The 16,128-nt window shown below is 35.3% G+C and overlaps 1 protein-coding gene across 2 annotated transcripts in view; it reads right to left on the bottom strand.

The window, feature by feature from the left end:
- Window positions 1–5,328: 5,328 nt before the first annotated feature.
- Window positions 5,329–16,128, bottom strand: part of HHIP (hedgehog interacting protein) — a 96,425-nt gene continuing 85,625 nt past the window's right edge. The window contains exons 12-14 of one of the 2 annotated variants that reach the window (XM_010372148.2): window positions 11,834–11,982; window positions 8,827–8,955; window positions 5,329–7,987 (exon numbers count right to left, since the gene is read on the bottom strand). In XM_010372148.2, coding sequence (XP_010370450.1) covers window positions 7,977–7,987; window positions 8,827–8,955; window positions 11,834–11,982 — 289 coding nt within the window. In that variant the 3' untranslated portion in view covers window positions 5,329–7,976. Of the gene's footprint in view, window positions 7,988–8,675; window positions 8,956–11,833; window positions 11,983–16,128 lie in introns of those variants that run through there. The other variant, XM_010372147.2, reaches the window with a different exon arrangement.

The raw sequence follows: 16,128 nt of genomic DNA, 5'->3' as shown, positions 1-16,128 counted from the left end.
AATCCCAGAAATTTGGGAGGCCGAGGCGGGCGGGTCATGAGGTCAAGAGATCGAGACCATACTGGCCAACATGTGGAAACCTCATCTCTACTAAAAATACAAAAATTACCTGGGTGTGGTGGTGGGTGTCTGTACTCCCAGTTACTTGGGAGGCTGAGGCAGGAGAATCGTTGAACCCAGGAGGCAGAGGTTGCAGTGAGCTGAGATGGCGCCACTGCACTCCCGCCTGGCAACAGAGCAAGACTTGGAAAGAAAAAAGAAAGAAAGAAAAAAAGAGCAAAACTCTGTCTCAAAAAAAAAATAAAAAATAAAAAAATAAATTGTGGCCATCAGCGTCTAAAAACGGGAAATGGAGGCCACTTAGTGTTTACCGCAGCGGGAATTTAAAGCAGGAATTATGTTGGTGATGGCAGATCTGAGAAGCCCAATAAGAGAGAGTGAAGGAACCCAGAGAGATGAGCAAGAAATCCCTTCCATCACTGGAGTGGATATATGTACTATTATTGTTTTCACATATGTAGGAAATGATATAGGTCTATCAGGGATTCAAAAACAGTAGACACACGAGAAACAAAAGGGTGATCATGGGCTGAGTCACAAGGACACATTCTAGGAGTCGGAAAGGTAGAAAAACAAAGAATTCTGGTGTTTCCTGGGCTGCTGTGAACATGAGCTAGAGGGCTCTTTTCATGGTGACATTTTGTCTAACTTAAAACTTCTAAAGAGCAATCTGAGCTGAGGAACACTTACTGAATAAACACTTTGTAACACATTTTATTCTCTTAGAAATAATAATGTCTGGCAGAGAGAGAGTTTTTCCTTTCAACGAGTCAAAGAGATGCATTTATCCAGGAAGAAAGGGGACTTAGATGAACACATTTTGCTTTTCTAAAAAAAAAGATAGGCAGATTTTAAATTTGTGCTCAAAGTAACGGGTCAAAATACTCCTGGTAGGGTTAACTGGAAGCAAAATGGTGAGGTAAGCAAAGTTTTGGGCTACCTGCAATTACCTTCGTTCATGTCCCTCCCCCTCCATATGCTTCTTCCCTTCAATTTGGGCACCCAGGGTTCCTCACTGCTCTTCTACATTCTATACTTATTCTTACTTACTTGAAAAGATGAGGTTTAAGGGACTTACAACCTAGAACAAATTTTATCAATGTAACATCTTCATGGCTGCCTAATGAAACTGACCCTTGACATTGGCATCTATTTTGGAAGAAAATTTTAAAATTAGAACGTGAAAAATGACAAAAGATGAGAATATTTTGAAGTAGTTTGTCTATAGAGTATTTAAAAATTGGTGTTTATGTAATCAGTCTGTATATTTAGAAAAAAGTTTTAAATTCTAAAATAAAAAATAATTTTAAAATAGCACATGTACATCAAGTCATAAGATAAAGTTTAATCATTTGATCACGTTAAAAGACACAAAACACAGTCAATCTAACCAAATTTCAGGCATGCATTTACATAAATATATTAAATTAAGAAAAGAAATTGTACACTTAAACATCCTTTTTACCTAAAAATCATTAAATCCACAGATCAACAATAAAACCAATTCTCTGCATTTACCACTTCAAGATACAATTGTTCTATTTTAAAGATAACACAAATACACTTGTTAGAATTTATATGCATTATACATATATTATATTTTACATAGATAGTGTGTATACATATGTAGTGTTTGTACAGATAGATAAATATATATACATGGGTGTGTGCACATGTACAGATACACACAGATGTACTTTAGGCCATCTGTACTATTACTGCTGAATTCTAAAGTTGAGCTGAACTGGTGCCATTGGATGTGATTATTGTCTTTTGCTTCAAACATGCTCATGATGCCCATTGGGCCCACAATCCCCCCTAGTAAATGTCCTTGTCTTTTCTACAGCACATAATCATGGTAGGCACTTTAATAAATATTTGTTGAATTAATAAATGGATAGATGATTGAATAATAGAAGATTGATTAAAGAGAACTGCATATTATAATAACTTGGTTAAATAAATCAAATAAGTTCAAATTCAGAGAAATTACCTGAGCCAATGACTATGCATGTAACTTTTCAGATATTTATAGAAATCTCACCTAGTATGTATGTTAACCCTGCTCCCTTAAACTTGTACCTGCCTTTACTACCTGTTCAAATACCCTTCTCCCCTTTATTAACAGAAATCTAGGCATGGGTTGGTCCTGGTGTCTCCTGTGTGTAAGGTTCCGGACAAACTGCCCTAATTTTCAACAACCTAAAGGAAAATGAACCATTAGAGAAACCAAAACATATTAGAACAATGATAAAGATAACCTTTCCTTAATACAGGACAAAATAAATCACAGATAAAACCAAAAAAGACGCAGAATTCTCATTTAAGTGTTGTTTTATGTTTGTTCATTGTAATTCAATAATTTTTTTCACTTTAATTAGTTGGGTTACTTTTGAATAAATAGTTTAGTTTACTATAGCATGTCCTGGGGAATCAAGTTCTAAAAATTTCACAGTACCTCAGTTACCATTTATCTTATTACTACATGGTTCTTGGTGAAATTCATGTCCAAACATATGCTGTGAATATAACGAGATAAGGGAAATATCTGATCTCTCATAAGGTAGTCAACTTGGTTTCTCCATAACAGTATTAGGAAAAGTACTCTATTGTACATGAAATCTTAATTTATTCTAGAAAAATCATGTCTCAAGTTTTAAGAATATAAGGTAAAGAAACATAGGTTTTGGGCATACAATCCCAAGCCTGATCATACCTTGTTCATGTGAATGGCAACTATCAATTAGTTATTTTTTTTTAGTGAGAGGGAAAATGTACAAGAATTAGTTTGTAACTGCAAAGACAAAGCTTATTTCATATTTAGCCATTATGAATTTCCCATTACTGTTAATGTTCAGTTCTTTTTATATTATGTACTGAAATGTTTTCTTTTTGACTTCGAAGATTATAGTCAATTGAGATAACTCATCATACATTTATATTGTTACATATATATGTATATATACACACATGTATTTTGGATTTAAGTAACACATGATCTATATATGCAAAAAGAAAACCCCAAGACATCCTACATGAAAGATGATGGCTGACTTTATGATGTATGTGAGAAGTAACCTTAGATTTAATGTTAGGCTGATGCCATTTTTTTATGTTACTGTTTAGTCTGGCTCAAAAAAGAATAACAGATTTTAAGCACAAGGCTTTCTATTGATAGAAGGAATCTAATTATTTGTTTTTTTATTTTGTCAATTGACTTATATATGACCTATACAAATTATATGGGAATCAAGGTAAATGACGAGTATACCTTAGGTTCATATTTAATGAGGAATTTAAGAATTTAAGAAAAGTCCTAATCTCGTAAGTGAACAAACCTTTCCATAGCATCTAGGAAAATCACCACAGTGACCGAGAAGAAAACAGCTCTACAATGCTCCCTCACAATCACATGAATATATATTACTCTCCTAAAAATTTATTTTAAGGTGATGTCCAGAACTTATTCAGAGAAGGTAGTTAAGAGAAAGAAGGATTGAAGTTGGCTAGGATTAGTGTTTGGCAGGTTCCATGGTTTTATATATACATACACATACACACACACACACACACACACACACACACACATATATGTGTGTATCTGGACTGGTAGAGATTTCTGCTCTTCCTTATTTCTTTCAATGATTGTAATAGATCAGCCTAGTATGTCATTTGTTTACATATTATATATATACACACACACACACACACATATATATAAAATCAATTTGGTTGTATATGTATAACCAATTTATGGTGGTGTGACAAAAAAAGGATAAGATAGCAAACATATATTTATTTTTAGGTATTGTAAAGATAAACTTTCTGATGGTATTGCCAGCATTCACAGTAATAGTTTACTTCTTGGGAGTAGTTTAAAAATATGTGCATTTTCTGCCATGGGACTTCGGTCTGAGTCCTCTGCAACTTCAAATCTCAGGGGTAGGGATATTAAGATTTTTAAAGTCTCCATTGAGGAATGGCTTCTTATTTTTTTTCTCACAGATTTGAAATAATTTTCTTAAAATTATTCCATAGAGAAGGTTTTTCCTTGGCTAGGAAATAGCTACTAACTTTCCCTGCTGTTAGCTAACCCCAGTGTTATTCTCCAGGTCTTTCCTGTATCTATGCTAGAGCAGCTGAATTGGAGCGTCTGGACTGGTAGAGATTTCTGCTCTTCCTTATTTCTTTCAAAGATTGTAATGGATCAGCCTAGTATGTCGTTTGTTTACTATCCACTTCTTTGTTACATAGGATTTGAGAAAATGTGGAACCAGGAGAGGCTATTTTTCAGAAAAACAAAGAAAAGATCATAACCAGCAAAATCAATAGCAGTCTAGCCCAGGATACTTTCAACATAGTTGTATTGAGAACACGTCTATTTAGGCAAAACCAATAGAAAATGTAGGAGAGGGAAGTGGCTAAAAGCAAAAAGAATATATATGTGTATTATATATATATGTGTATATATATATATAATACACATATATATTCTTTTTCCTTTTATGTGTGTGTATATATATGTGTGTGTATATGTATGTATATATGTATGTGTGTATATGTATATATATGTATGTGTATATATATATGTATATACACACACACACATGCACATATATGTTAGCCGCGAGAGAGAGAGAAGGAGGGAGGGAGAGGAAGAGAACATAGACATTATAGGTAACATTTATAAACTAATTGGTTAATCAGTCAACTAAAATTAAAACTACAACTGCCAATGGTATACCTTAGCTTTCCTCTAAAAATCTGGGCTTGATTTCTCTTTTATGTTTCAAAGCTAAGAGTTTTAGTGGAAAGTTGGACTAATAAAAGTTTAAATTAATGTATATCTTGAACGCTCCTAGATGTAGCATCTAACCTCACACCTTACACCTGGTAAGCTTGTATAGTTTATAACTCAGAGATAAAAACAGTATCAAAAGCAAATGGAGGCTGGGCGTGGTGACTCACGCCTGTAATCCTGGCACTTCAGGAGGCCTGGGCAGCTGGATCACTTGAAGTCTGGAGTTTGAAATCAGCCTGGCCAACATGGTGAAACCCTGTCTCTACGAGAAACACACAAAAAATTAGCTGAGTATACTGGCGGGTGCCTGTAATCCCAGCTACTCGGGAGGCTGAGGCAGGAGAATTGCTTGAATCCAGGAAGCGGAGGTTGCAGTGAGCTGAGATCATGCCACTGCACTGCAGCCTGGGTGACAGAGCAAGACTCCGTCTCAAAAACAAAAACAAAAACAAACAAACAAAAACAAAATGAAACAAAACAAAAAACAGCAAATGGATTAAAATTGTTAGTATACTATTTTGCAATCATTTTCAAAGAAATAAATAGGGAAGAAGTAACTGCGCTGGGGCATGCAAATAACAAAGAGAACAGTTTTCTATTTAGGTTGTGTGTGTATATTGTATGTGTTGGTTTCTCTACTCTTTATGAGATACTCATCAATCTGAGAAAACTTCCGAGTATTCTTTGTGATAAAGTAAAAAATATATTTTACAATAATTACATTGAAAAAAAATCCAAGAAAAAAAGTTATGGATGGAAGCACTTTTAGCCATCACTCAATTTCTTAAATCTTTTCTCCTTTTCACTTAAAGATCTGCCAATTGGCATTCCTTTTATTACCTAAATAACTGTCAAGAAAACAAGGTTTTATGAACCAGGACAACAGTGTGGCAGAAACAGTAGTAGAAAGGTTATTTCCAACCATTTAAAACAACTACAATGTCATTTCACATTCAACTGACAACCACAGCTTAAACTTGAGAATGGACAAGGGAATAATAATATACATTTTTCTTTTGCATTATTTTGTCTTTATCTTATGCATCAGCATTCTTACGAAGAACTTTTGTTTCTTCCATTTGAGATTGTGTGCTTTATGAACTGAGCAGATGTTGCCTTTCATGTGATTAAACAATATTTTTTTCCTAGCTCATACTTCTTAACCAATTCCTACCTGCCTCTCATCATGAATCATTGAAGATAATTCTCCAGTCATGCATTTAAAAAATCTACTTGAAAGAAAAGGTCAAAGAGATTTTTTGAATTGACCACTTAATTTAAAATATGTTGCCATCAATTAGCCAGTGCTATCTACTTTTCTCCTAAGAACAGAAATAAATGACTCCAATGACTTTACTTTCTTTGCTTGGTTTAACATCCGTGGATCTTGCTATCCTCTCTTGAGAAGAATTTGGTCTTTTATTCTAACGACTCACAAAAGGAAAGGCAGTGACACCTGGGGCACATATGTTTTTCTAAGTCACTTGAAAATCTTTCACTTGGGAAAAAGCTGTATTAAAAATCTGGGCCTGGTCAACTTAATATAGATATTTTAAAACAGTAGAACTAAAGGCAATAGAACACCTTTTATTTTGGGGAGGAGATGGAAAGTTTAAAGATGTAAGAAGAAATGCTTGATTTTTTTAGATTTTACTGAATATATAGCAGTATCCTTATTGTTTTCAGGGAAGCTCGGAAGAATTGGAGAATGTGTAATAAAACTGCACGATTTGACAGATTTAGACAGCTGGCTCCCTCACAAGAAGTTCACATTTTGTTAATGTCACCCACGTTGAATAAGGGATGATTAGATGGTAGGTCCATTTACAAAAATGGTTGTCAGGACATTTTTTTTTTTAATTGTAAAACTTTCTGTGATGGAATTCAGTAAAAGGGCTATGAAGAGAAAGCAATGGAGACAAAAGATTGCTATTAACCTACAGATGCAGGCTACTGCATGGTTCATTGCAAGATTTGTCACACTGTTGGGCCAATGAAGTGTTAGTGTGACTAGAAGGGACCACCCCTTTTCTGGGGTAAGAGGGCAATTTGGTCTCCATGCTCATTTAATCCTGAGACTTCTTTGAATAGACTGTCAATTGAATCTAAATTGTGCAAAATTATGCATGCACTTTTTAATGCAGGCTATTGTTCACTAAGCACTGAACCAAGATTTCTCAACCCATTTCCATTTGGCATGAGGTCACTTGAAACTTAAGTAATCATATATGGAAGACAAGAGCAGTGTACTTAACCAATCTTTCTACATTGTGGCTTCTATATAAATGCTTACTGGGCTTTAACTGCAAATCTCTCACCTTAAAACAACAGAGAAATACTAGCTGCAACATATTTTTTAAATTGAGGCTTGTATTCCTAAAGGTAAGGAGCAGGTTTAGAAAGTCAGCTGGTGCTGCATAATCTCTACTGCTCTACAATTTAGATTCTAGAGGAATAGATGTTTACAGAAGGACAGCCATAGTGGGTATGCACTTGTCATGAGTAGATGTGTTTTTTCAGTAGTGCAAAGAGGCCTTATATTTTGTTAAAATCCAAACGTGGAGAGCTGGCTTTGAAAACCATGAGGAAAAATATCTACTATACTTTTTGCAGTTTTAAGTCAGAACATGTCATCTCTTTAAAACCCTGAACAGAACATTTACAGAAAATTTATTGATACATTAACCAAAGAGTATTTTCATTGAGTTCTGAAGGAACATGTACATTTAAAGTCTTATTTGGCAAGAATTATTATGTTAAAAATTTGTACAGGTGACAGCTTACATAGCCAAGATTTTTAAAAAAAACAAGTGAGCTCTTCTCCAGTGAGGTTCGATTCAGTGGAAATCTGCAACATTCTAATAACATGGACTCTGACAGTCTTGCTATGGTGAAAAGCACTTTACAAATGTTTAATGCTGGAATTTTATAAGAATTGGCTGTTTTCTTGCTTTTTCTTCCGTCGTTAATGATTACATGTTGGCACAAGGATACCTTGCTAGATTAGATCCACAGCACATTAAAGACTGTTTGCTTTCTCACTCCCCTTCTTTCCAATTAAGTTGGTGAAAAATGTAACTTTAGTGTTTTACAGGACAGGGTAAAGGTGTTTCATCTAGGTGATGTCTATATTATAAAAATAAAATAAAATATATAAATATGTAACACAAACCCAGTGCCTATTGTTAAATAAAATATACAATAAAAGCAGACCTTTTAGGAAGACTGATTTTAAAATATGCTGTTATGATTTAATTATAAAACACTTGAAAACAATCTTGAGATTAAGACGAAGTAATCAGATTTCTCAGCCAATAAAAAGGTAAGTGTAACATTCTGTAATTGGATACACTGACAAAAATGAAGATTACAATTTTATATCAAGTTGCTCACTTAGAAATTCATCAGGGAGTTCTGAAACATTCTCTCCTAGTATAGTACTTTAATATAAAAATATTGCCTTTTTTATTAGATCCATCAGATTGCACAGTAATGTTTCAAAACTCTATTAAAGTTGACTTTAGTGATTATTGACAGAAGATTCCTAGGAAGTCAAATAATCTCTTCTAGTGACATAAAAAATTCGTTGTCAATTTACAGTGGAATTTCTGTGTAAATTACTCTGCCCAAGGAAGTATATATTTTTAAAAATCATCTGTTAAGTAACAACGTATATAGGGATTATGAGTATGTGTATGTGCATATGTGAACAAACATGCTGACATACACACAGAGGATCTGCACATTTCTGGAAATCATTTTTAAATTAATAAAAGAGAATGAAATCACAGGAGTGTGTAGCAGGATAACAGTCTTTTTTTTTTTTTTTTTTTTTTTTTTTTAATGACAGGCTAAAAAATAAATGCCCATTGGAAAGGAATATGCAAACGGTCCCAGAAACTATACAATGTAACTTGTTAGATCCAGCAAGTAAGATGTCATGTCAATGATCTGATCAAGAATACCTGCCCTGGTCACTCTGCGGATGTTTCTGTCCACTTGTTCACACTGAGGACCAAGATATCCTTTTTTACAGAGGCACTTGTTCGGTCTAACACAGACACCTCCATGACGGCATGCTGGCTCACATTTTGCTGGGAGAGAAAAAGAGCAAGAACATCACACTCTCATTCTGTGTGTCAGAAACAAGACCGAGCATGAGACCTACAAATATTGCTGAATAAGGGAAGCGAGGGAAAAAAGGAGGGAGATAGTTACAAAATGATCTGAAAGATAAATATACCAGTAGCAAACGGGCTTTTACACCCATAGTTATTTGGAGGCCTGAACTCGGCAGAGAACGAGAGACATTTCTAGAGAAGCGGAGATCATGAGAAACAGTTGCAACCCTTTGCAAAATTAATTCTGTTTAAAATGAAGATTTTAGTCCTTCAAAATCTCTGCTCCACAGGAGCATTCTCTACAGAGGGCCTCCCAAACTCTGTTCCCATTCCTTCAAGGTAGGATCTCAACATGGGAGTGACCCAGCCTGAGGGGGAGACAGAGAGGCTCAAGCGTCTCCAATGTAACATAAAGGAACAATCAGTTTGGGATTTTGGTTAGGTGGAATATCCACCATATAAACTCCTTTGGATTCTTCCTTCCTCTTGCTTCCAGGGGCAGGCAGCATATGTTTTGCTCTCTGATGACACTTTGAAGTCCCTTTCTGGAGTCAGTGCAATTGGCCAACAAAGGATGTTCTGAGCCAACCTTTTCAGGGTTACCCTACAGCACAGAATTTATTCATTAAAGAATTTTTACCACTACAATATAAATGGGGAATGTAAAGATATACTGCTAAAATGAGATGTAAAATTGGATACATAAATTGCCATTTTCTGATTAAATCTGGGGAGTACAGTCACTGTGGATGGAGTCAAATTCCTTCAATACATTTCCCTATGTTTTGACAAGACAGGGTTATTTTAACCTTTCAATTACATTAATCAAATTCCAGGGGTCTGTTTTTGACACCTGGAAAAGAAAAAATAAGCAGAAAATAAACAATTTTATGTTTTAAATCTGTGGGAGATGAGTAAACAATGTGAGTACATGAATAAAATTCTTGATTGGGTCCAAAACATCCCAAATAAACAGATTGCTTTTATAGAATGGTTTTGGTGAATGTTATATATTCAAACTATTTAAATTGATTCAGTGTAAAAATGAAAGTACCTCATGGAGTAAAACTTTATTTAACTCAATGTATGTCTATTTTCATTTATATCACAATTTATTATTAGTATCTATTAAGGTTTGTATAATGCCAATTGTATTTAAGATAATTCATTCACCCTCATTTAAACACACTGTTACTAGCAGGCTTCAGGTAACATAAGAGATTAGGCAAAATGCAAAGCAGGGAATATAACAGAATGGACACTTTATGTTATATTCTGTTACTAAAAGATGCAGAGAGGCTGGGCATGATGGCTCACACCTGTAATCCAGCACTCTGGGAGGCCAAGGTGGCAGATCACATGAGGTTGAGAGTTCAAGACCAGCCTGGCCAACATGGTGAAAACCCATCTCCACTATAAATACAAAAATTGGCAGGGCATGGTGGTGGGCGCCTATAATCCAAGCTACTCGGGAAGCTGAGGTGGGAGAATCACTTGAACCCAGGAGGCGGAGGTGGCGGTGAGCCGAGATCGCCTCACTGCACTCCAGCCTTAGCGACAGAGAGAGACTCCATCTCAAAAAAAAAAAAAGGAAAAAAAAAAAAAAAAGCAGAGAAAGTAGATATTGTCAGGCAGCAAAGAAAGCAGAAAGACAATATATTAGCAGGAATTTGAATATCATTACATTTGAATACTGATTCTCATATTTTTGGTCAACTAACAAAAAGGTAGAGAGGGTGGGTCAATAACATGTAAGCATTTGTTTTAAATAATGTAATTACTTAATTTCTGTTGAGTTTTAATTTTGATAATTCCTTCCTAGATACATAACCATAGTATTAATCAAACACATAATGTTATTAATGCTGAAGCAATTTAAGTTTAAAATGTATCCTGTATGTGTGGTTTTAAATGTTGGTTATTTTTGTTGGGCAATATAAAAATAGACAAGTTATAGTTATAATTCTTGGAAATACATCTTGAGGACAAACAAAAAGATAGCATTTATGAATAAATAATATTAAATGTTAATTTGATATTTTAATTTTCATTGGCAATAAGTATTTTAATATTTGAAATAACCGAGATCAAAATCTTTTCTAAGTGATGGTATATGCTGATTGTTAATTATGCATTTTCAACATACACATTTTAAACTCTAGGTTTCTAAATTTATCTAATTTTCTGACTTTACACCAAGTAGAACTTAAACATCACTGCACATAATTGAGGAACTATCAAGTTAAAGGCTAGAACAACCCTGGAAAAAATCTCCTTTGCTCTCACTGAGCAGATGCACACCTAGTTGATGGTTCACAGGGGAGTGGCAAAAAGCATGAAAAAATCTCGTAATATGTCTCTAGATAATTGCATTTTCCCCTTTTATTTAATAACACCCACTGAAAAGCCCTGTTTTTAGTCTGCTGTGGTAGGAAAGCAAGCAGTAAAGGCAGGGAGGGCATTTACGGGGTGTCTGGAAAATGCTAGTGCTTGGAGAGGGGTTTGGCAAACACTATGTCATTGGCTAGTGTGAAATCTCAGAACCCAGGATCGAGAGGCCCACAGAGATTATCTAGTTGCGCTATTTGCATTTTTGACTTTTTGAAAGGACTCAGTCATTTAAAGGTTTTGTATATTTATAATTAACTTACATAAGTGAATTGTTTACATTAAGAAAATGAGCAAGATTTTACTTACAAGCTCAGAAACAGATGAGCATTAATAGTATTGTAAATGGCTAAACACTTTTGAACACTATATTATTGTAGAAGAAACAATCGGTGTTGAGTTCTTGAGTACCTAAGGATTGACTCATCCCCAGTCCTTTTCAGGTGAAAACAAAAATACTAACCGATTCTGCAGAAGTCCCCCTCCCAGCCTGGACTGCAGCAGCACTTTCCCGTGGGGGTGCAGTAGCCGTTTCGACAGAGCCTGGAGCACTCTGAAGTCAGTGTCTGTGCAGGTTGAACCGTGGCTCTGCATTCCTCAGGCATTAAAGGTCTACATTAAAAGACAATAGTTGAAAGTGTATTCCAGTTGAAAACCAGCAGTGGAATGAAATTTAGTGATTCTGTGGTTTACAAAGCATGCCTCTTACTTTCTAGAGAGACTTTTATTTTATTTTATTTTATTTTATTTTTTTTTTTTTTTGCGGCGGAGTCTCGCTCTGTCGCCCGGACTGGAGTGCAGTGGCCAGATCTCAGCTCACTGCAAGCTCCGCCTCCCGAGTTTACGCCATTCTCCTGCCTCAGCCTCCCGAGTACCTGGGACTACAGGCGCCCGCCACTTCGCCCGGCTAGTTTTTGTATTTTTAGTAGAGACGGGGTTTCACCGTGTTAGCCAGGATGGTCTCGATCTCCTGACCTCGTGATCCGCCCGTCTCGGCCTCCCAAAGTGCTGGGATTACAGGCTTGAGCCACCGCGCCCGGCCTTATTTTATTTTTTTAAGACACTCAGATTTACAACTTTCTAAGGATAGGAAATACATACCAGTGAGGAAACAAACTAACCAGTTTGTAACCCAACTAAACACATTAAACATTCTAAGAAACTTTATCCTGATCAAAACCCATTGATGAAAACTATCTTTAATTAATTTGATATTTCACATTTGGTAACTACGAATTTCTAACAATTGCAATATTTAAAGTAAAGATGTATAAATATCTTAAAACTTTTCCCCCATATCTACAAAAATGTTTAGGAATCGTGTCTGAGATAGTTTCACTTGTTATTGACACAGTTGGCAGTAGTACAGGACTGAAGGCATTCATCAAACTGACTTGTAGCCTGAAAAGCTTTGGAATCAATTTTTGTTTTAATTTTACATTTCTTTTGAGATAATATTTTTAGACTGATTTTTCTTGAAAAGCAACCGTAATATATGTGTGTATACTATTGAGTCAAAGTTTAAACTCCATGCACAGAAAAATCCATATATATGTAAAGATTATATATATATAAAATCTGATTTTGATCTATATATATGTCAAGATTATGTGTATATATATAAATAACTTGATTTTGTCCTGCTATAAGGAAAAAGAATGCCAAAAGTAGCAAACAGAAACATCTTATTTGCAATGTAAAATGTCATAGATTTTAATTGTTCTACAATTGCCATCATTTAGAGTAGAAACCAAGATGCCTTCAGAAGATTTTTATGGTTCTTACTGTTTTTAAAATAAGATGTCATTCAAGCTGGGTCAGGTTGGAGTCATGGTCACAACTGCTCATTACCTAATCTTCAGGGAAAAAATGTGCAGTGGCACTTTCCTATCAGTCGCTGTTACCTGTGCCACAGTGCGGTGAGAAGATTCTTTTCAGTTTAAGGAATGTAAACAAATGTTTTCATTGACAGTCAAATCAATAGCATTAGGATGGCCAAGCAGACGGACACCTTAAGTACCATAAGAAGAAGGTGATCATTACAGGTCAAAACCTCAAGAGGTAAATTACAGAGCTTTCTGAGACAAGCAAATAATTAAGCCCTGCAGACTCGGCTTTCTTGAGATAGGTTACCTTGTTATGTCCCTATGGCAATATGAACAGTGATAATAATTTGGGGCCTGATCACAGACTGTTTCTACAATGACTCAAAACCATATAAACCATATATGTTAAAAACAAAAATATTTAAAAGGTACAGTGGTTTCCCTAGCTCTTCTCCAGAAGAAAAGTCCCACTCTGTGTTGAAAGTGCTGTGTTCTGCAGCTAACATGACAATTCAGAAAACACCCTTAAATCTATTCAGCCTCTTATTTGAATCTAGGAATGGTCAATTTCTGTGAAAGGTCCTGCAGGCATTCTATGCACTAAGCATACTTTTATTCAAAAAACATTAACAGTTCCCATGTGTTCCTCAAAAGTGTCTTTCTGGGAGTAAGGGTAGAGTGGGATAAGATAGAGAATATATTAAATGGCTATGCCAAGAAAAGTAAGGACACAATCTTCGCCTTCTTGTTGTTCTTGAGTATCCCAAGTATATTCTATTTCTTTCTCATTTAAAATTCTTATTTTATTTGTGAGACAATGGCGGCATTTCTGACCACAAGAAGAGCAGTTTTTCAGTAGCCATGAAATTCTGAGTTGTAGGCCATGATCATCTACGAAGTGGCATTCAGTAAGCAAATATTCTAATTGAAATTGCAGAATTCTGTGCATCTAATTTCTATTCCTTACACTTGCTCACCCACTTTCTGACTCATTCAAGAAAAGAGACCCAGAAATAGAGTATGTCAAAAATCTATTACATATTACAGGCAATGCAAAATTTGCAGGTACCTACCCTCACATACTTCCCCATAAGATGGTTTACCCTTTAGCTGGTGAATCTAAAGAGATGGCATCATTTAGATCATGAATATAGGTGAACTTTGTTAAACAACAACTAGAAGATGTTGCCTGTTTGAGGCAAAGTATAGGAACACTGATTCACGGGCAGTGGGAAAAGGAATGAGGACATGATAAATAGGAATCCGATACTGAAGGGCAATTCTTTCAGGGAGAGTGACCCCTGTTTCCCTGCTGATACTCCAATTTGATGCTTTGACTATTTTTCATCAAACATTCAAACATATGGAAACTCAGATTAGGGAGAAGATTCTAAATTTTTTTTTTTCCGTAAAATTTGGTAAATGTTTGTCTACCTGCAGATGTAGTAATTATTTCACACCTGGGCTTATTTACTTTAATTTATGTAAGACTGTGTAGCTGTAATATACAAACATTGTAATTCCCTCAAGTTTTATTTAAATACCAGGAGAATTTATCTTCTTTTGTTCTACATAGTTGATAAATAACATTCTGTACTTATTATATTAAATCAATCCTCTCTCTTTTAAACTGTTACTCTATCAAGATTCCCTTAATAAGAACATTTACATAAAAGATTGCTTGTCTCTTACAGAGTTCTGTTCAGGAATAGGCTATTTATCTTTTTTTTCCCCTTCTTCACTGAAGGTTTTCTGAGGGCAGAAGCTACATACTCAATCCTCTTCAAGTCCAATCATTTACTTGGGCAAGTACTGAGCTCTTCAGGGGGATAAGACATAAATAGTACAGGGTCCTGAGCCTCACACAGACCACTGAGGATAAGACAAATAGGCATACACAAAAGTATAATGCAGTGTGATCTTTGCTATGATACAGGCACACATGAAGTATTATAGAAACACAGATGAGGAGGCAACTAGTTTAAGGGATGTTATAGAGAGATGACATTTATACTACCATGCATTTTATCTTCTTCAAGTATTCATATTCATAGGAAATAGGAAAATTCTGCATAAGTCAGTCAATAAATGTTTATTAAATTAAATTAGGTCAGGTACGGTGGCTCACACCTGTAATCCCAGCACATTGGGAGGTCAAGGTGGGTGGATCACCTGAGGTCAGGAGTTCGAGACCAGCCTGGCCAATATGGTGAAACCCTGTCTCTACTAAAAATACAAAAATTAGCTGGATGTCGTCATGGGTGCCTGTAATCCCAGCTACTCAGGAGGCTGAGGCAGGAGAATCACTTGAGCCCAGGAGGCAGAGGTTGCAGTGAGCCAAGATCATGCCATTGCACTCCAGCCTGGGCAACAAGAGTGAAACTCTGTCTCAAAATAAATAAATAAAATAAAGAAATTAAATTGAATCTATATAGTAGTAACTTTCTCAAACACACTCTCTGAAATATGAACTCCATGAGGACAAATATTTCCTCTCATCTCTTGTGACTCCCCAGGACCTAGAAGAATGTGTTGCACATGGAAGATGGTTAATAAAAACCTGTTGAATGAATGAAATTAATGAGAATATGGAAGTTTAAAAGGGTGTTTGCGCCCTTTCTATGTTGTTGTGTAAAGACATCAGGAAAATATGGGCCATTCAGGGGAGGGATATCCTTAAAATCTAATTGCTATACTTTCATATCATAAACACAAAACATTTATTGTATTTCTATTGCCTAAATAAACTTGTCTTAAAGTTTTTTTCAAGGTGCAGTTATACTAATTCTGAAAGATACATTTTGATAATAATTATAATCATAGTAAATAAACCGAAGGTTAAGAAGTCAAAGTCAGCATGAGATAGAGATAGGACTGTCTTCTCTTCCAGGTGAGAATTAAGTCAACACATTAAAATTCAATTTTCTAATAT

Source organism: Rhinopithecus roxellana, chromosome 2 (assembly GCF_007565055.1).
Source record: "Rhinopithecus roxellana isolate Shanxi Qingling chromosome 2, ASM756505v1, whole genome shotgun sequence".
In the NCBI taxonomy this organism is placed as follows: Eukaryota; Metazoa; Chordata; class Mammalia; order Primates; family Cercopithecidae; genus Rhinopithecus; species Rhinopithecus roxellana.
Note: the sequence above shows the minus strand (reverse complement) of the source record. Positions and strands in the feature narration are given on the sequence as shown.